At 34.4% G+C, this 22140-nt stretch overlaps 1 protein-coding gene across 1 annotated transcript in view; it reads left to right on the top strand.

The window, feature by feature from the left end:
- Window positions 1-22140, top strand: part of Col11a1 (collagen type XI alpha 1 chain) — a 171228-nt gene that overhangs the window by 116001 nt on the left and 33087 nt on the right. Inside the window, exons 42-52 of the mRNA XM_070007851.1 lie at window positions 5153-5260; window positions 7304-7411; window positions 7673-7726; window positions 10221-10274; window positions 10768-10875; window positions 13297-13350; window positions 14340-14393; window positions 15569-15622; window positions 20659-20712; window positions 21431-21538; window positions 21828-21881. Coding sequence (XP_069863952.1) covers window positions 5153-5260; window positions 7304-7411; window positions 7673-7726; window positions 10221-10274; window positions 10768-10875; window positions 13297-13350; window positions 14340-14393; window positions 15569-15622; window positions 20659-20712; window positions 21431-21538; window positions 21828-21881 — 810 coding nt within the window. The remainder of the gene's footprint in view (window positions 1-5152; window positions 5261-7303; window positions 7412-7672; window positions 7727-10220; window positions 10275-10767; window positions 10876-13296; window positions 13351-14339; window positions 14394-15568; window positions 15623-20658; window positions 20713-21430; window positions 21539-21827; window positions 21882-22140) is intronic.

Genomic DNA, 22140 nt, shown 5'->3' with positions numbered 1-22140 from the left:
ATACCAGAAATCTCTTCTTTGGTGGAACTGATTATAATCTATGTTATCTTACATTTAAATCTTAACATTTTGTTTACATACATTTGTTCATTTATTTAGCAATTATATAACCTTTTGATCTTTACTACAGCCACCTGTTTAACAATACAAAAAATGTATTGCTAGTAAGTACTTACCCTTTATGGAAGAAAGTTCATCTACACTTTGAGTTTCTCAATGACTGGCATCTACTATAATACATTTTGTCTTGATGGTTAGTGTCCTAAGAGGGACCATTCCCACCATATTTATTTTGAATCTGTAAGTGGCTCCATGTTTTAATATTTGATTTAAATTTAATTTTACATGAGATAGATCTTCTCAGCAGTTCCAGTGAGTTTAAAGGATTTGAAAAGCTTATTCTTTAAAAAGATTACTTGGAGATATTTAAGATTTGCAAATTTGCTCCATATTATTTGTTTAATCAATAGGTACCATCAGAGATTTTTCACTTTTCATTTATTTATGTGTAAAATTAAATCACTGCAGAGCTCACTGCTATTATAGATATCCAGGCTTGCCAAATATTTGTAATAACTAGTAGAAGAGGAACTTTCAATTGCAATTTCTGCACAAATATCCATCAAAAAATTCTCTGAATTTTGATCACTTGTTTAAAAGTTTATGAGCTGTGACAAGATCATGAGCAATATTTTAACCACAGACAAGTAATATATTTTGTTATTAATTTTAATGCAGGGCCCACAAGTAAGATGGTAATCTAAAAATCTAATCTTATGAATGCTCTAAGGGAGAAATTAAAATAGTTATGCTTTGTAATAAAATATAATATATTGTAGCTACAAACTACATATACTCTCAGTGAGTCTAATCATTCTGTCCTTACTTGCTATACATTAAAATGATATCTAAAGAAACACTTTTATATGTCTTAATTAATTTTAGATATCTTAATTATTATAGATATCTTGATTAATTCTAACTATTAAACATGCTTCATGATCAACCTAACAAGTATTAGTTCTTTAGTAAAATCCATGAGTTATTTTCATAGGATAATTCAACCATAATACATTCAGTTAAACAATACATGCTTTTTTGGTAAATATTGATACTCCATATACTAGAGGAAAATGTACATTTGTTATAATGTTCTGCAAAATTTGAAAACTTATGCTGACTTCACATGAGACTTTTGGAGACTATATTTTTGAAACTTATCTAACATCCTTATACTTTCTTACGTACTGACTTATTTGCATTCAATATGCATTATGTCCTTTCCTAGTTATTTAAGTGAAATGCTAAATTAAAGACAAAGCCAAGGCATCTTGTATCATTGGTTGTCTCTAAGGATTAATCTTGAGGGTGTTGCTTTTAGCCAGAGACAATTGGAAAATCTACAGTTGGATCACACATTGTCTAGTGTTGGTGTTTATTAGAAAAAAATAGGATATTTTTGTTATTAGACTTGTAAGGAATATTTTTGCACTCTTCCTACTTCAGGAAATATTCTTTTGTTCTTTGTCTGCCTCCTCTCCTCCTGAATTTTCTCTCCTTTTCTTCCTCTAAAAATTAGATACAGATCTATGTTATTTTGATACTTAGGACTGTATTTTTTGTACATAAAATACTAAGAAAATCTAACAATTATTTCTTTCTTCTGCACTGTCCTCCAGAGTCATTTACCAGAAATCTGTTATCTGGTTTATAATATACCACATGTTGTGGATTTTCTTTGTTAAAATAGTTTAATATCACACTAAATGTAATCAGTATTGATGAATGTGTAAACATTTGTTATCTAAAAAGTACTAACTACATTTTTCCATTGTAAGTCCTCATAAATAGTATTTGGTGTATTCAATTTGCAAACAAGTTATTTCACAAAATTCTTCATGAATTAGTATGCAATATGGAAATTCTTTGTTAACATGGGTTAACATGTATACATAGATCTAAATACATTTGTCATTTAAATCAAGTTTAAACTATGTTTTTAGCCATAGTTTTAGCAAGTATTTTTCAAATTATTCATCTGACCTAAATTTAAGATTACCCACTATAAGATAGTAAAAGTAGTGGTTCAGTTAGTCATGAAAACAATTTTAGGGAGAGATCATCATATTTTTTTACTTGTCTCTTGTCTCTTACAACATCCAATCTGTATCTACTCCTTTTTTGTGTTTTAATAATCAACAAACTTATTAAATAGGAAATATTCATGTAGCTCAGAGAATTAGGTCAGGAAAATACGGTCAAGAAAATTAAGTGGCAAAGTAATTCTTCATACACTTGTAATAAATTAATTGGCCGGTGAAATTGATTGGGATGTGAATTTAAAGAATATCCTAGCTCAATCCTGTAATCCTAGCTACTCAGGAGGCTGAGATCTGAGGATCATGGTGCGAAGCCAGCCTGGGCAAGATAGTTTATGAGACTCTTATCTCCAATAAACCATCAGAAAAACTGAAGTGGCCTTATGGTTCAAGTGGCAGAGTGCTCTTGAGCCAAAGAGCTCAGGGATAGTACCCAGGCCCAGAGTTCAAGCCACACAACAGATAAAAAGAAAAAAAAGAATTTCCTAGTGAAAATATTAAATAAATAAATAATAAAAAGTAAGTCTAGTAGATTTATTGATGTCCTCATGAAAGAGTAGCAAGAAGGTGGGGCGTTTTAGAGGAAGTATTCTCTAGATTTCAAGGATAGGGTTCCTTGACCTAGTTACATGTAATGCAGTTAACTACAGGTCCTTCACTTGTGGAAATGAGCTGCCATAACATTACTGTCAGTTGGTTGGATCTTTTGTGAGACTCAAATGACAAAATGATGGAACTCAACTTGTAAATTGTAAAGCATTATGTAAATATAAATTGTTGGCATTATCACCATATTTCTCATATTCACATCTAATTTGTTCTTTGGGGAATGATAATGTGAGAACAAATTCATGGTTTTCCAATAACATTCTTTATTTTATTTTATTTTATTTTATTTGTGAACATACTGTACAGGAGGGGTTACAATTACATGGGCAGGATAATGTGTACATTTCTTACCAAGCATTGCAGCCTCCTCCTTTTATTTACCCTTCACGTCCCTTCCCAGCCTCCCCCCTCCCCCCCAATCCCAATCCTTCTCCTTCCCCCCCATTCCCCCCCCCCCCCGCACCGACGTTGTAAAGCTCGTTTTGGACATGGCAATTTGTACTTCTCATTGTTGCAACAGGTCCACCTGTATCCTTAAACAACTGGTTTTTCCCCATCTCCTCCTCAAGTTATACTGACATCAAATATAGTGAAAGCAGGGGTTATACTGTGGGGGAGGGACATACAAAGCAACAAAGAGATAATCTTATAAATGCGTCCAATAACATTCTTGATATAGAGAAAATATTAGTGAATAAATTCTAATGTGATATATTTTCCATATTTATCAATAACTTCCTCTGAGTTTTGAAATGATACCCTCTATATATGTTAGTTTATTGAAGAAAAATACTATTATTCATATTTCCTAATGGAACTTATTTGGAATTAATTTATAAATTTTATTCTATCAGGACATGATATGATAACATTTAACTTAGTTATCCATCTGAGAATATAGTATGAAGACAACATGATGTTTGATTTGATTAAATAAACTTGGAAATAATTGATTTGCTCAAGCTCTACATAACTTAGTAAAGATATCTCTGAATTTCTTTTATTCTTAAATCTTTTCTGAAATTTTTTGTACAAGCAATTCATAGACAATATCCATAAGATTATTTACAAACAAACAAACAACACCTTACATTCAGTATGTTCTTAAGTTAGTTAAATCTAGGTGCCAGTGACCTAAACTTGTAATCCTAGATGTTCAGGAGGCTGAGATTTGAGGACTCCAGTTCCAAACCAAACTAGCAAATAAATCCAAGAGATTCTTCTTCTTCTTCAATTAAACTGAAAAAGCCAAAAGTGAATCTGCCTTGAGTGAAAAGGCTAAGAAACAAACTGGCTTCACGTGGCTCGTGCTTGTAATCTTAGCTACTCAGAAGGCTGGGATACGAGGTTCATGGTTCAAAGCCAGCCATGGCAGAAAAGACTCCGTGAGACTTTTATCTCTGATAAACTACTCAGAAATAGCCAGAAGTGGCACTGTGGCTCAAGTGGTCAAGCGCTAGCCTAGAGCACAAAGAAGCTCAGAGACAGTGCCGAGGCCCTGAGTTCAATTCCTAGGACAAGTGGAAAAAAAAAAAAGCTGCAAAGCAGTGAAGAGACAGTGCACAAGTCTTTAGTTAAAGCCTCCAAAGTAGAACATACAACACACCACACACACCACACACATACAGACAAAACTAAAGTGAATCATATTAGTGTTCCTTATAAGATCAAAATGTCTCTAGATAACCAAGATAGATCAGAAAACATATTTTCTGCAAAAAATCCAGCATCTAGATTTTCAAACTTCAGTTCTTCAATAGGTAAAAGTTTATACTTGAGAATTTCTGAACTCATATTCTAGATTTAGAAGTTTTCATTTGGCAAGTTTGAAGTAAATATTCTTTCAATCCCTAATAATAAAAGAAAACTCTAAAAAGACATTATCTGGATACATATTTTATGATGCATACTGACAATCATGAGCACACATTTACAATGGTAGGTAGCATCTATAAAATATTAAAGGTTCATGCATTCTGAAGTTCATCTCATTTCATCAAGTTTCCCTCACTTCAACATCTGTGTTCAATATTTGGACTAAGAATTCACCTCTCGGATAGTGGTTATTCCTCAGGAGTCTGAGATCTCAGAATCACCATTCAAAGCCAGCCCTGGCAGCAAAACCTGTGAGACTCTTATCTCCCATAAACCACCAAAAATCCAGACATGTAAATGTGGCTTAAGTGATAGAGAGCTAGCTATGAGCAAAAACAGCTCAGATGTGGGACCTAGAATCCATCTACATGCCCCCACATACACCAAAATAAATCACAAAGTGGATTGACTATTCTTTTTTTGAGATTCAAAATTGTCGCAAAGTTATTTTTACATTTTTTGTGTGTGTACGTTTGCTAGGTTGTAAGTTCACATGGTTAGGTAAGCAATCTTTAAGCAATATTCCATGATTAGTAACACAATCCTTCTCTGTTTTCCTTGGTTCCCAGGGCTCACCCGGAGAACGTGGATCAGCAGGCACCGCAGGACCCATTGGGTTGCCTGGGAGACCGGGACCCCAAGGCCCCCCGGGCCCAGCTGGAGAAAAAGGTGCACCAGTAAGTAATGCGTAGGAGAAAAATCTATATGACTGCCCTGCACAGGTTATTACATTTTATTCAGAATATTAGCTCCTCATACCTCACTGCCTTCTCTCTGAGTATGTGCCTGCGTTATATAAAAAAGAAAACCAACTCCTTTTATATTTATAATAAAGTTTCAAATTCAATTAAATGAGGTGACATAAAGCACACTGTATGAGACCCTAATATCTGGGTGGGAGTCTAGCATTATTAATGTAAAAGGCTTCTCTTTTTGCTCCTTTTTTAGAAAGAAAATTGGGAGTTTTGATTAAAACCATACCTTCCTGCTTCCTCTAATACCTTCCTCTAATACAGTGTCTGTTTAAGCTCATAAATGAGTCCGGAAGAAAGGAACTGCTTTTTTCCTGTAGTTTGAACTTTGTTCTCAAGTGACCCAGAAAACATCCAACCAATTATTTCATGATGTTCTTATCAGATTTTAAACTTCTATATTTCAATGATTTGGGGCTTTATTCACCAAGTTGACAGGGTGTGTTTTTGGAAGTGAAGCGGGGAAGTCCCTTTAATTTTTGTTTGTGCCTTTGATTCAATGGTGGTCATTTAATTTTTCAAAAGCAATCTCTCGTCCTCGAAGATAAAAACAGAAACTGATTCAATACAAAGCAGATTAAAAAAATTCTGTCTATCATATACAAAAATGTAAGCTCAATACTTTTGTAAAAATGATAAAAAAAAATTGAAATCATTTTGGGATGTGGAAAGAGAAACAGAGAAAGGGATAGGGGTTGAAGTTGGAATATATACATATATAGTAAATGTATATATACATATATATTCATTAAATATATATAGTAAATAGGTGTAGAAAAGAACAGATTCCTCCAATTTGAAACTAGTATAAGCAAACAATTGTTTTTTCAAATATATGACTTGATTGGGCAGTGTTTAGCTCTGCAGATACATTGAGTTCATTGTCCGTGTATTTTCTCTCAATATTCTGTGACAGTATTCTGATGGGTCTGGCTTTGTGTTACTGTTACAGAATACAAGAGATTGGATATTTTTAATTGGAGACTATTAAGTCTAAAATCAAGTGACCTTGTCTTGTCAGAGCCACTCATGGCAAGGAGAAATTGAGAGATAGCCTGAAAGGTGGATGAATGTAAAATCTTCCTAAATATGCATTCTGAATTTTGCTTTCTCTGACTAGCTTGTGCTATAAAAATGTCATGCAATTATCAGCAGATGTAGGCTTCTATGAGAAAAAGGATTAGATGATGAGCACATGGAACTCAAGATGATTGTCTGCTTACCTGACCTTCAAGATTCTTGGAAAAAGTGGCAAACCTGAACCAAAATTATCCACATGACTAACTCATTTCAATGCAGAAGGTCTAGTCAAAATCCATAAATTATCAATCAAATTACATACTCTTGAATGTAGCTCTGGATAGTGGAGCTAAAACTTATTACCAATTACTACATTGACTGATAGAAATATTTAGTAAAGAGAATAAATATTTCTTTCTTCCTGAGAGGGATTCCTGAGTCCTCATTAATTTTACAGATCAAAGATTCAGGAAAATCAGATTTGAAAGGAAGAATTTAGTTGGTGCCAGTGGCTCATGCCTATAATCCTAGCTACTTAGAAGCTGAGATCTGAGGATAATGGTTTGCAGCCAGACAGAACATGAAAGTCCATGCGATACCATCAATTAACCAGCAAAAAGCCAGAAGCGGAAGTATGGCTCAATTTGTAGGGCACCTGCCTCAAGCTTAAAAGCTACACAAGAGTGTTCAAGTTCTACTACTGCTCACCCCAGAATTAAATAAAAAAAGATAAAATTCCTGAAGAATTCACTAAAGGAAAATGTACATATTTCTTCAACTATTATTTGCTATTTGAAATGCAGTGTTAGAAAGAATACTTTTTTTCATTTACATATGAAAACAAAAACATATCCACATTCCCACCTAAACTGCAGTTTAAACATGTAGCAAATAGTTAATGGAAAAGTTTTTACAGCAAATTAATGATCTTTTGGGTTCTCAATACAGGGAGAGAAAGGTCCTCAAGGCCCTGCAGGAAGAGATGGGGTCCAAGGCCCTGTGGGTCTCCCTGGGCCAGCTGGCCCTGCTGGCTCCCCGGGAGAAGATGGAGATAAGGTTCGTGTTCATTATTCATATTACATCCTTCAAGAAAATGCAGTTCTTTTTTCCATGAATTTTGTAATTAATTTTTCTAAAATTAGATGGAAAGTAGAATGTTTCCTTTTTCAAAGTTTTCTGTAACTCTTATGTATTCGAAAGTTTCTGTTTAGTTGTTAGGAGTTGACTATGTTTCCATAAATAGGATATAAATGGAAAAAGACAGTTCAATGGCTGATATGACACACTAGAGATTAACTTAAATTCTTTCCTACACAGGGTGAAATTGGTGAACCGGGACAGAAAGGCAGCAAGGGTGACAAAGGAGAGAATGTAAGTTTCCTCCTTAGGAGGCTTAGTTCATTTAACATCTTTTGTTATTTTCCATGGCAAACCTTGTAGTCCTTCTTCGGTTCCTAGTCAAGTATTTTAACATCACTTCTGTGATTACATAATCCATAGCAGTGTGTACATCTATGAGGCTTTCTAGTTGTGTAATGAAGTACAGTATGATGTTGGTAGATTGCTGCTTACCCATAGATCCACTACAACAAATTAATATGATAATGAAATAGACTACTTTTTCAGATGATTCTGAGAAATAATGTACATGTGTATGCCCAAGAAATTATCACTATTTTGATGTACATGTGTACAGTGTGTATTTTAAAAAATATCTGGGAAAAAATCTGTTCCTAGCCACTAGAAATAGTTACTTTGGAAATTTTCCTTAACAGATCATGGCTTTATCAAAATAATTTCTGATTTTGAGTTAATTCATATAATTAGGGCTTTTTGCTTCACTGTTAAACAGGTACTATCCTTGTCTATGTATATTTTTTTAAAATTTCCCTCCCTCTTAGATTAAATTATATGCTGTTATCTGGCATGCTTTACCACTTTCTAATGAATTTATGCTCTTTAAAGAAGTAGAAATATTTTGTTCTTTAGACTTTTCATTCCCTTTCTGTGTTTGCACATGTTAATATGTTTTTGCATATTAATACACATATTAATATGCACATATTACTGTCTTCCACTTACGTTTTATGCAAGATAGAAATTTACATTTGAGCAATTGCAGTCTAATAGACCACTTTAATTATTTCCTGAGATCTATCTGTCATCTCATGCTATTAGAGTTGAAGTTACTGTTTATTATTAATTAATTATTAATTAATTTAGTGCCAGTCCTGGGGCTTGAACTAGCTCCTCAGTACTGTCCTCTTCACTTTTCCAAAGATGGTGCTCTACAACCTGAGCAACAGCTCCACTTCTGGCTATTTGGTGGTTATCTCAGGTTTGTCAGCCGTAGGTAGCTTCAAATCTCAATGTTTCAATCTTAGCCTCCAGAATAATGAGAATTACAGACAGGAGCTACTCACACCTAGTAAGTGCATTTGTAAATGCCACACTTGGTATAAAAGATTTGCAAGAACTGATTGTGTTCTGACTGAAATAATGACCCCAAATCCTACAAATCCTACAAAATTCTTTTCTTTCTAACTGAAGAATAGCATCAAATACAAACCACCTGCAAACCATTACAATAATTAACCCATAATAGGCTCTTCTGTTACCTTTTTCCCAATCTGTGGGACAAAACTTAAGCAAATAAATAGCAACAGTGATGTCTGGCTTTATGCAGCAAAACCAGGACAAGAAACTGTTCAGGAAGCTAGCTGCTTGTGGCTGGTGAAGTTATTCCTAGACATAAATTCATGCATTCCATTTCAGCAAATAACATATTCAAATTTTTGTTTAGCTACCTTCATAATAGAGAAATGCCATTTGTCTAGAGTCTTGTATGCACTTGGCAGAGTCATGTTTGCAAAAGTTTGTTTCTTACAACCTACTCCTGAGTAGGATTGGGTGACGGTCATTGAAGTCATCAGTTCTCAAATGTTTTTGACTCCAGACTCTTATCTCAAACAATTCCTCTTTTCTGTACTTGCTGATACTGTCTTAGCAGAGTAATCAACAAAAGCCAAACCAGTATACCAAAGCAAGAACTTTGAAGCATACCAATTTTATAGAATAGACAGTTTTTCTCAGGACAGTGCTGATATTGTAGTTGCTAATATATATAGTTGGTGCTAGGAGGGTAGTCCTATTAAGCATTAATTCCATATCTTTAGTGCTGATGTCTATGTGGCCTTAAAGATGAAGTCTTAGAGCTGTGATGGGAAGATCTGAAAATGCAGAAACCTTTCAGGTTTCTATGTACTCCTAGATGTTCCATAGACACCTGCTTTAAAAAGTCTTCACCTAAACAAGAAGCTATCATGAAGCACAATGCAATCCAATGACTATTATTTCTTTAGTGCCTGGAATTTTTTTTTATAGAGCTTGACCAGGTATTAATATGTTTCTCAAAATAAGGCATTCTCTACACATTAAACATGACACTAAATTTATATATTAAAGAACTTCCTAACTTTCATATGCTTTACCTTTTTCTGTATAGATGCCTTAGAATCTTGAGGCTCAGTTAGACATACTAGACAGATACATTTTTCATGGGCTTTCTCAGATTCACACATATATCATTAGCAAGCCTGAGATTCTGAAAATTTTCACACGTGAATCTTCAAATTAGTATTGGCACACAAATGCATTTCTAGTTATGTAAATTGGATGAGTATGTTTTCAGCCAGTATCCATTGTAAAGGTTTTCCAGCTACAGCAGATTTCTAGCTAATGTTTCTCTTCTCTCAAAGGAAAGTACAGATGTTTAATAGGTTGTGATGAGACAAAGGGTTGTTTTATTTTGTTGAGACCTTTTATGGCCTTGCTTATAAAATCACTGCTGTTTATCGTACCACAGGGCCCACCTGGTCCCCCAGGGCTTCAAGGACCTGTTGGAGCCCCTGGAATTGCTGTAAGTATTCGTTCTGCTGAGTTCCACAAAGGGAAATCCTTATAGCTTCTTGAATAAATAAGCCATCATATAACATGTACATATTTTGTAGTTGTTGTTTCATTTTACATGCTTACCATACCACTGAATCCTTTTTAAATGATTTAATAGAACCAAACAGATCTTTATTAAAGTAAAAACAAAACATTATTAAAGCGAAACCTAAAGCATTATGTCTGAAGTTGAAGAACACAATCGTTTGAACAAAAATGCCAAATTAACTTTGAACAACTTCACTTGGCTTACAAATCAAAATCAACCATGTTCCCGGACCAAAGAATGTTTTGAGAGCAAACAATGATAGAATTCGCAGCAGATGATAGAAATTCAGTCTACATTGTAATTGACTTTTTCAGGCAGATTGGCTTTGAATACACTAAAAATGCCACATTTTTTATCATAGCTTATCATAATGGCTTTTTCATATGTGATAACTTTCCTTGCTATTCTTTAGGGAGGTGATGGCGAACCAGGTCCTAGAGGACAGCAGGGCATGTTTGGACAAAAAGGTGATGAGGGAGCCCGAGGTTTCCCAGGTCCCCCTGGTCCCATAGGCCTTCAGGTAAGATGCTCTTCACACAGTTGGCTTGACCATTTTCATACAATCCTCATACCTGGTTTCCTCTTGGTAGTAAAACATAGTATATATATCCTTTGTATATACATAACCATAATGATTACTATAAATATTCATATACATATCATATCATATACATATCATATCATATACATATCATATCATATACATATCATATTCATATACATATCATATACATATCATATACATATCATATACATATCATATACATATATGCATATGTATGATATATATGTGTATATATATATACAATATCTATAACTTGTTCCTGATTTAAAATTATTATTAATTTCTCTGAACATGTGTCAGCCACAGACTTGTTTCTAAGGTGTATTTAATGTCTGTCTTCCTATTTTATTTCAAAAATGAATGACAAACTTGTGGTCCTTGATAATGAAAAGTAAGATATTTGGAATACATCAGAAGCAGTTAGTACTTAAGAAGACATAACAAAATTTGAAAATATGTGGAGGAATGGCAAACTCAGAATAGCAGCTATTCACCAGTAATAGGGAAAATTGTTTTTGGCTAACAGTAAATTGATGGTTGAAAATAACTTACTATTAAAAAGAGTTACTTTACATTTTATAGAGGTGGTTTGAGAAAGGAAATATTAAATTAAATACTACAGGCTGGGAAAGTTTCATTCAAATATGCCTGGACACAGGCAGTCCATTGCACTGGGGCCAGTTATCTATGCTATCTTTAGATTGTTAAATAAAGGGGTTTCAATTCAATATGCTTATTTTGATTACAAGGCATCTTGATCAATGCCCCCTCATCCCTCATGCTCTCCTCTCCTATCTTTTCCAACCATACCCAGCCACTCAAGTTACCTGGTTGACATTTTATTCTTCTGCATGGTTTCCTCTGGACTTGATGTCTTCTGATTCCTACAGACTCAGAAAACATCTGGATTTTCCCCTTCCATCTGGCTATTCTGTGCCTACCCAGTGATTCTCTGAAAGACTAAAACAAACATAATGCACTATAATGCCAATTATGTATTTTAACATTTATGTAGTATCTGGATATTATTTATGCCACATTAGCAATTACTAACAATTTTACAAATGGTCCATTAAGCAATCTCATGTACTGCCCCTAAAAATGTGTGAGATCCTTGTTTTTACAAGGCTAGAGCCATTTGCAAGAGATTAAAACAAATGAATGCTTAAAAACCACTACCATTTGCAGTCCCTGATTACCTGATTACAGGTATACAAAGAAGGGATCGGGTCACTTTTACAGATCACATAGAAAAGAGAAGAGGAAATACAGACAGTTATGCACAGGGAAGACCAAGTGAGGCATGAAAATGAATGAATAAATAAATAAAATGACTTTCTCATGAAGATACAGCCAGGAAATTAAGCCTGCTAGGAGTTCGCGTTCCAATACAGATCATCGCATACAGCAATTTCCATGTGATTAGATATAAAGGAAATAGAATTAGAGTAGCAGAAGAAATAGAATACCATAGGTTTCATGATCTTGTGAATCTTTATGATTCCAAGAAAGAACAGGTCAAAAATTTTCACCTTGCAACTGTATTGGAACATTTATTTTTCAGAAAAGTTTTGCTTTTTTATTTTTTATATTTTTATTGTAAAGATACTGTACAGAGGAGTTATAGTTAGATGAGTAAGGTAATAAGTACATTTCCTATGGAGCATCTTACTCACTCCTTTGTTTTTCCCTTACTATCCCTTCCCTTCTCACTTCCCCTACTCCTCCCTCCCCCCACACTAAAGTTGTAAGTTCATTTTCAACATAGCTTCTTGTATGTCTCATTGTTACAATGGGTCAACCTGTTGCTTACTTTTAAAATGGCACTGTTCAGCGGGGCTGGGAAGGTAGCTCCGTGTTAGAGTGCTTGCCTTGCAAGCATGAGGCCCTGGGTTTGATTCCTCAGCACCACATAAGCAGAAAAAGCCAGAAGTGCCACTGTGGCTCAAGTGGTAGAGTGCTAGCCTTGAGCTGAAGAGCTGAGGGACAGCGCCCAGGCCCAGAGTTCAGTCCCCAAAACCAGCAAGAAAAATAAAATAAAATAAGATAAAATGGCACTGTTCAAAGTGGATTGCAGCAGAATTTTCAGAAGAGTTGTGCCATGGCTACATAGATTGAATAGTTAGGTCTTTATGAATTTCAAGATCAATGTATGTATTTACTTATTGTCATCTTAATATAATGATACAAGATTTCAATTAATTTACAGATATGCCTCCCCATGGCCGGCTTTACTTTTTGAGATGGGTCCAAATTAACCTTTGCCTAGGGTCTCCTCAAACCATAATTCTGCCAATCTGTATCTCAAGTATTTAGGATCACTGACATGCCTCACTCACTTTTTTAGTTACAAGAACTTTCCTTCTACTTTCTTAGGGTCTTCCAGGCCCACCTGGTGAGAAAGGAGAAAATGGTGATGTTGGCCCCATGGTAAGTGGTATTTCTAGTGTTTGGTGGATATGGTTCATTTCCACACTGCTTACATCTTCCTGAGACACTATCAATATAGCTACATGGTCCAAGGTTTAGGATGATTTTTGTATTGGCCCTCTCATTTTTAACCTCACTCAATCTCTGTGTGTGATCATTAAATATTGAAAATATTTATATATGTTTGTCATTTCTGAATATGTTATATACATATGAATACACACATATGCTACAAAAAGCACCATGGCTACTTTTACTTCTCCCATTGCGCTTTCTTAATCATTTGCCACTGTCCAGTCTTCAACCTTTAGCTTTGGATTTTTATGAGAAGAGATATAAGAATCAATGATCTCCATCAAGATTTGCAAAATTAGCATGTGTTGATAGAGCATAAAAAGTATTTTGTAGTGCCTCAGGCCTATAATCGTAGCTATTCAGGAGACTGAGATCTGAGGCCTATAATCGTAGCTATTCAGGAGACTGAGATCTGAGGATTGCAGTCCATGAGATTCTTATCTTCAAATAACCACCAAGAAGCTGGAAGGAGAGCTGTATCTCAAGTGAAAAAGGACTAGTCTTGGGCATAAAAGCTTAGGGACAGTGCTCAAGCCCTGATTTCACACACAAACAAAGAAAACAAATTACAAATTTTCTTGTGAGTACATTGAATCTTATAATAGCAATAGGCTTTCTTGCCCCCCGCTTTTTTGAAATGCAAATTTCCATGGTGTATAACACAATGTTGTCTCTGTCAAGATTGGCTTTCACATTGATACGCTTCATAGACTATGAATTCACAGTCTTAACTGCTTTTATTTTTCTTCCACACAGAATAAAGATCCTAGACATGTATTTCAGTGTACTCATTACCCTACTCATGTAACTGTTACCCTTCTGTACAGCATCTTTACAATAAAATGAAATTTAAAAAACATGAAAAATGAAATGTATTTCAGTTATGTCTTTGTAATCTTTTTTATCTTTCATAGGGTCCACCTGGTCCTCCTGGCCCAAGAGGCCCTCAAGGCCCTAATGGAGCTGATGTAAGAACTGTGGAGTATATACTAATCGTTTTTGAATGCTTTAAGTATTGGTATTTAAACAGGACAGATCTTTTCTGAGGTGTGGTAAGAAGGGCATGAGGACTTGAGGATTACCTCTTCACCCCGCTTCATTTTATAGGGTTCTGCACACTTTGTAAGCAACTAGTCACACAAGCATAGACAGGTTTCATAGTCAGAATAGTGATATTACTTGTGTTGTTTGGATTATAATTGATCACGTTGTTCTGAGCACCTCTCTTACTGTGGGCCTTGCATGGAGTAACTGTTTAATAACAGTTGCTGAATTCTTTCAGATTTAAGCTGCATCTCTGATAGTGACATGAAGATATGGTTTATAATTGGTTGAACTGTGCAGGCCTTGGTCTACATTCTGAACTTCTTTCTCGTATGCATCTCTATAAAAGCTTTAATCCAAAAGCTTTGCCTTCTGTATTTGCAGTGTAGAAAACATGTTAGGGTAGTATGTAACTAACTGGACTTCTTATCAGTTTGGAGGATTTGCTATTGTTTAAGAAGATATTCTCCCAGTCTGAAATTAATCCAGTGTTTTAGAGTTTGGAAATGCAAACCATTAAGGGATTTCTAGGTTGAGTGACTTCTCACTTCATGTTTGGATACTAATGAATGAGTCTGTGCCACTGTCTCTTTTGGCTTGGCTTTCATGTCTGCATTTAAATTCTAGAGGTCAGAACTCAATCAACCATCCTAGGAATAGTTGAATTAAAAAGAGCTTTTTGGTATAATTTCCTTGAAGTAATTATAAGGCTGACAGTTTTTAAGTTAATTTTTTACATAAATTATGTATTTCTTAGATGCAGTCATATTGTTGATCCATTATAAATTCAAATCCTGTGCCCTGGACCTGACTTTCATTGGCAGAGAGATAGAATTTATGGTCCATGTAACATCCGGAGCCTTGCAAGAAACTGGTGTTTTATGCTCAAAATTCTAGTGAATTTGAAAGGCAATGCAATCAAACATTGACCATCAGTAAATTTGTGAACACAATAATTCATGGGTTTTATACCATTTCGCAAATTGCATACTATTCTCACATATATTTGTATTTGAAAAATGAACTAGGTATACATTCATGAACTCAACTATTTCACTATAGAAATAAGGATAATTTTGTTGTATTTTATACACTGCAGGGACCACAAGGACCTTCAGGATCTGTTGGCTCAGTTGGTGGTGTTGGGCAAAAGGTAAGGAACTTAATGATAATACAATTTGAAATTTTTGCTTCTAATATTAGTGTGGTTCTAAGTATCTTACATATGCTTGTAAGACTCACATCTCATCCATTCCATTGTTTGCACTAACTAAAGTTGAAATGATTTGAATGATATCATATATTTTTTATTCTGTACTGAATGGTATGTGTGGGCTACTTTTTAAGTAATGAATCTACTTCATGAGGACGCTAACATCATTATGTGCTTTTGAAAGTTAGAAAGTTGAGATTTCGACTTTGAGTCATCTCATCAAAATTTAATATTTATCATTAGAATGTGACTAAATGAGCATCCATTCCAAACAACCAGTGTCTGAGAACACAGTGGTTCTCAGTACTAATACTCAGTAAAGAAAAATAGATCAATTAATATAACTGACTTAAAGGGGGAAAACAGTTCTCCACATCTTAGAACAATGGACCATTGATTTTTGTCATGTTTTGAGTAATATTTCCATTACCAATATTACCACTTGTCTTTGGCACTTCTAAAAGTACTTGGCATGGACCATAGCAACTGACTTGGAATCTCTTTCTTTTCTGGTAAGCATGATTTCATTCAGAAAAATCTGGTCTTCCTCTCATGGAAATGTCAAAATGATTCACTGATTGCTTATTTATGCATCATGCTCATGTCCTAATGGAATTTTCAAGAAAACCATCATCGATACTTGCTTGATTTAAAAACTAAATGGACAGTTTTGAAGGAGTGAAGAATTCTTAACTGCCATATCATATAACATTAAGATATGAAAAACCAAGTTTTTTTCTGCATTTACTAATTACTAAAGGATATCAGTGGTACAGATTTATCAAACTTTCTTAAAAGTGACTTTGTTTTTTGTTCTCAATTCTTTTTAGTGTATTTTATCATGATGTTAAATTCATTTATTTTATTTTTATTCATTTTACTTTTGCCAGTCCTGAGGATTGAATTCAGGATCTGGGCTCTGAGCTTCTTTTGATCAAGGCTTTTGATCAAGGCTAATGCTCTACCCATTGAGTCACAGTTCCACTTCTGACTTGCTGAAGGTTAGTTGGAGAAAAGATTCTCACAGATGTGAACATGATCCTCAGATGTCAGCCTCCTGTATTGCTGTATTACTCAGGCCTGAGCCACCAACACCCAGCTAACTTCATTGATTTTAATTAAAGAATTTAACCTTCAGAAAATACAATATAATTATGTTATTTTGTTGTTAATTTAGGCTTAATCATATTCACATTATTATAATTCAGCTTATATGATTATTCAAACTAGCTTCTTAATTATTAAATTGGAAAATATTGAGAATTTCATGTTCTTGGTGGGTGAAGTATAGATCCTTTGGCACTCTCAATTTTTATTATTTTAAATGGGAGGTTGGGTCTTGAAACTGTTCTGGTATATGGAAGTAGGATTAAGATCATTTTTCACGGAGCTCAGCTGTCTTAAGAAGAATGGCACAGGTGACAACGTTAAGTAGGTCTTTGCGAATACAGCTGTTTCAGCAAAGCAAGGCAACCTCGCACCCTTCCCTCTTCCCTTCTTCAGAGCCTCTTGGCTCCAACTCTGTCTAGACAGTTGTGAGAAATAGTCTATTTTAGTAGCTGTCTCAGCACATTTTACTCATCTCTAAAGACTCTGAATGTAGAGGGAGTAGTTTTAAGTACTTCCTTTGCTTATTTTTATGCTTTTGCTTCTGTGATACTTGAAGAAGACTTTGATGCCAGGTGTCTGGAGTTTGAGGGAAGTTCTATTTAGTTTCATTCTGGTTAAAACCTGGTTTAGTGACACTATCCTCACTTTGTATCTTAGGAAAAAGATTCATTCCCATGGGTGATTTTAACTCCTACATCCTTAAAAGTCCTGTCTCAAATTTGTTACATGACACACACGGTTTTAATTTTGCTCTTCTATTTACAATTTTCCATGTGACAGAAAACAGGATATAATCAGGCCTGGAATCATATATTTTTAAGAATCTGGGGAGGCTGAGCATGGTAAAGCTGCCTGTAATACTGGTAGGTGATAGACACAGGGTTATTTTGTCTAAGGGCAGCCCAGGCAAAAGTCATGAAACACCATATGAAGAATAACTACAACAAAAAGAGTTGGGTGCAGAGTACTTGCCCAATAAGTACAAGGTCCTGAGTTCAAATCTCAGTACTTCTAAACAACAATATGAGTCTCAGGTAGTATAATATTTGCTACAGATTATGCAGATTTCTGATATCTCCTTTGGTTTCAATTAAATGTTTCAATTCCTATTTTGGAATTGACACTTTACTAAAATAGAAGCCTTTAGTTATACTTTATTCCCAGATACTCAATTTCTTTCAATGTAATGTAAATTTTCTCTAGCTGGCATCTGCACTTCAAGTTTCTTGAATCAAACGTATCAACACCTTTGCTGAATATTCACTCCATGGTTATAATTCTAGACAAAATGATTTACTGTTGCATCTAAAAGAAACTTTACCTAATCAAGCATATTAGATAATGACATAAATTTAAATAATTGGTAAGTAGTGAGAACGTTACAATCTTGTGTATCACCTACATACCATTACACCATCATATGATCAATCTGCATTATTATTCTTAAGAATGAGCTGATGCTAATTGCTCATGCCTATAATTCTAGCTTCTCAAGAGCTTGGGATCTGAGAAAACTCTATATGAGACTCTTATCTCAAGTGGGGCTGTGGTTCAAGTGATAGAGTACTAAGCTTGAGCAAAAATGTTCAGAGATAACTCCCAGTCCCTGAATTCAAGACCAAGGGTCTGCTCTCAAAAATAAATAAAAAGAATGTGTAATGCATAATCTCCTTGTTACTGTAAACATAGTCTTAATGAACATAATATAATCTTGTTGCATTGTTTTATTTATTTGTATTTATGCCCTACCTAGCTACAAAAGATTTTACACAATGGATATTTTAGGAAACATTAATATTGTTTTCAAATATTACTATTTATATTGTGAATGTTTTTTCTAATATACATAATGGTAGTTTTTCCAAGTCCTTTATGAGAAAAGGGCCTTTATACATTGTTCTTCATATTTCTTCATTTTTTAAATATTTAATACTCATTTTCTTCTTTTTTCTAAATATTTTACGTAAGTTATGATGCTAGAGAAAATAATTGCAAATCATGAAGTACTAATCATAAGGTATTAACAATCAAAACATGCAAAGAATATCTACAACTCAAAAACAACAACAAAATGCAATTTTTAAAAATAAGCCAAAGAACAGACATTTCTTCAATGATAGACGAGAGATCATGGAAAGCCATAAAAGGATAATTGACTCAACAATTAAGTTTTTGATAAACTTAAATCAAGCCATAAAGAAGTACCATCCCATACCAACTAGAATGATCAATACTGAAATACAAACACAAAACAACATCCATTGGGAAGATGTGGAGAAATTCAAGCTCACACATTGCTGTGAGCATGTAATATGGTGAGACTTTGTAGTAAACAAAGTTCATTCTTAAATTGTGACTGTTTTTTAAAACATACCTCTTCACCATCTACCTTTTATTTGAAGATATCAAAGTGGTATATTCAGCATATAGCTTTAACTTAGGATTTGCAAGATGAAGAACAACCATTTAGAGACTGCCTAAAAATATTTAATATTTCTGCCTTTAATTTTAACTTTCTATTAAAATACCATGAAATCATATTGTACATAGAAAATATTTTGTACATATTTAGTAAATTCCCTTTATTTCTAAATAATTTATGGACTTTACATATAAAATATGTAGTTGATAGTTGATTTGAATGGCAAACTAGTTATTTCAAATATGTGAATAATGGCTTATAAAATGTTACTTATAGTTCATTCCATCATCTGAGATGGCTGAATGATTACTTTCTTTATAAATAATGTAACTGTAACATTTTACTCATAAATTTCTACACAAAAATATTGGAAATATTTCCAATTTATCTAGTGAGAGGCCAAAATTCATATGCAATATTACTACTAATAAATTCCTGGAAAGCCTTCTGACATGATATAGATAATATAAGAATTTAAAATGTGATTAATTATTCTCAAAGAACAAGTAGTTTTATATACAAAATTGTCCCTATAAGCAAGTTTATATTTAATATAGTAAATTTCAAATCCCAATTTAGGAGAAATTTGGGATGGGAATATTAGAAATGCTGGAGTTAAAAAAAACCAAACTATAGAAAATTCAGTCCTTGATTTTTGAGATTGCTAGGACTGCCAATTCTAGAATTTCCAGTATTGGGAAGAAATGCAAAATGTATTGCTTGAACTCATTAAAAGGTCCTTTGAGAAAGTTACAGTTTCATACATTCCTAAATTTGAGGCATTAAAATTGGACTTTTTTCACTAAGACCTTTTGCTCTAGGAGATTGCTAATTAGTCAGCTGACCTAAAAATTAACCATTGCTATCTAAACAAAGAAATCATAAAAAGCTATCAAATATATAACATACATTACTCAAATTGCCTAATTTTAATTTTCATCTAAGCACCTTTTAGATCTCATATTCTTTCCTCTATATCATTTAGATTTCTACTAAGCACATTCTACAGGCATATTAATACACTAGCAAATTATTTGCTCATTTAAAATTTATATTTTTATGAAAACAAGCCCTTTGGAAGGTTTGAGCAGTACACTTGGTTATAATATGAATTTCTATACCATACAAAGTACATAGTTTGTTAGGAATCAGGCAGACATGTATTATTATAATGGTATGGTGCTAACATGGTTTAATAGGAAGAGCACTGATTAATCTGCAAGAAATATGGCATCTGCCTGTCTGGTTCTATCTCCTCACCTGAGAAACAAGTACATTGTTGTGAACAAGGCAAAAAGTTCCTTTGCTTACTTAACTTGCTAAATGCCTTTTGAACAGTATACCAATGGATGGTATGGCCAGAGGTGAAGGAAGCATTTCAGTTGCAACTTATCATTGCTATGTTCTAAGCCTCACTTGATTTATTTATTTTTTTCCTTTGTAGGGTGAACCTGGAGAAGCAGGAAACCCCGGACCTCCTGGTGAAGCAGGTTCTGGCGTAAGTGCTGTCTTGGTGTCAGTATGGGATGGCAGTTGTTATAAAGAGTACCCTTAAGACACTTGAAGTTGTAGCTTACTACCTAGTTGCAACTTCGTTTTATATTCTCCTTTTCCCACCCACTAAAAGTATTCACAAGTGCAAGTGCAGAATCTTCATATTTAATAACTGTGTATTTGTTCTGTATATCTTGATTCACGTGTAGTTGAAAAAAAAAGATCACATTTGTACCAAAAACTATAAACATTAAAGCATTAAAAACTGTAAGGTGTTTACCATTTGCTTTCTCACTGGTGGGCTCTACTTTTTGTATTGAATTTATTTGCTGCATCAAATAAATATATTGATGACTTCTTTCGGAATGGCTTGTTATAACATAAATGGGTTTAAACAAGGGGTGGGTTTTCTAACCCCCTCCCAAACCCCAGGAAACACTGACCATATCTAGGGATATTTTTGATTGGCATAATTGGAGATGTGGTGGCTATTGGCATTAAGTGAATTTAGATTGGGCATACTTGGAGATATATAACAGATTCTTACAACAAAGAATTGGTTGGCATAATGTGTACTAACATTAAACACGTGGACCAAGGACTAAGTTGCATAAGATCGAGAGTTCCTACCTTAGGGCTACCAATACAGTGAGAGAGAGGTAATGTGGGGAGCATGGGATAGCAAGCTTTTAAAGCAACTTCTGTGCTCATGTGCACTGTAGGGTCCAAAAGGAGAAAGAGGAGAAAAGGGAGAAGCTGGCCCACCAGGTGCTGCTGGACCTCCAGGTGCTAAAGGGCCACCGGGTGACGATGGTCCAAAGGGAAACCCGGTGAGTTGTGTCCCCTTTCATGAGGCATTCACGCCGAACTCACTTTGAAGCATTTTTCTGAGAAGAGTAGACATTTGAGACTCTGGCTTCTGTTTGCTGACATGAATGTTTTATCCTTTTCTATATTCACAACCATTATTAATTGATTTCACTTGCAAGAAATGTTCCTTCTAGGGAGAACAAATATGCTCACCCAAGCTTTTTAATGCCTGATATTTCAAGATATGTTAACATTATTAAGAAAATCACTTTGCACTTAATTATTTTCCTCTAACAAACCTCATTCTAGGGTCCTGTTGGTTTTCCTGGAGACCCTGGCCCTCCTGGGGAGCCCGGCCCTGCAGTAAGTATCATGAAAAAAAGAAAGGGATCAACCTATTGCTCCTTTTCCATTCTGGCTAGGGTTAATAAAGAAAGAAAAATCCCTTCTTGATTAAAAACAGAAAGGCAAATAAAGCAAACGGGAATCATAAGTATCAGAACATCCGTGCCACTGGAGACTATTAGATGTAGCGTAAATTACATGATTAAAGTCTTCATTTTTATTAGTTTCCCTCTCCTTTTTAACTGTACAAATAACTCTGAGTAGAGCTGTTGCTATT

This window comes from Dipodomys merriami, unplaced genomic scaffold, assembly GCF_024711535.1.
Source record: "Dipodomys merriami isolate MVZ:Mamm:240054 unplaced genomic scaffold, mDipMer1.0.p SCAF_7, whole genome shotgun sequence".
In the NCBI taxonomy this organism is placed as follows: Eukaryota; Metazoa; Chordata; class Mammalia; order Rodentia; family Heteromyidae; genus Dipodomys; species Dipodomys merriami.
Note: the sequence above shows the minus strand (reverse complement) of the source record. Positions and strands in the feature narration are given on the sequence as shown.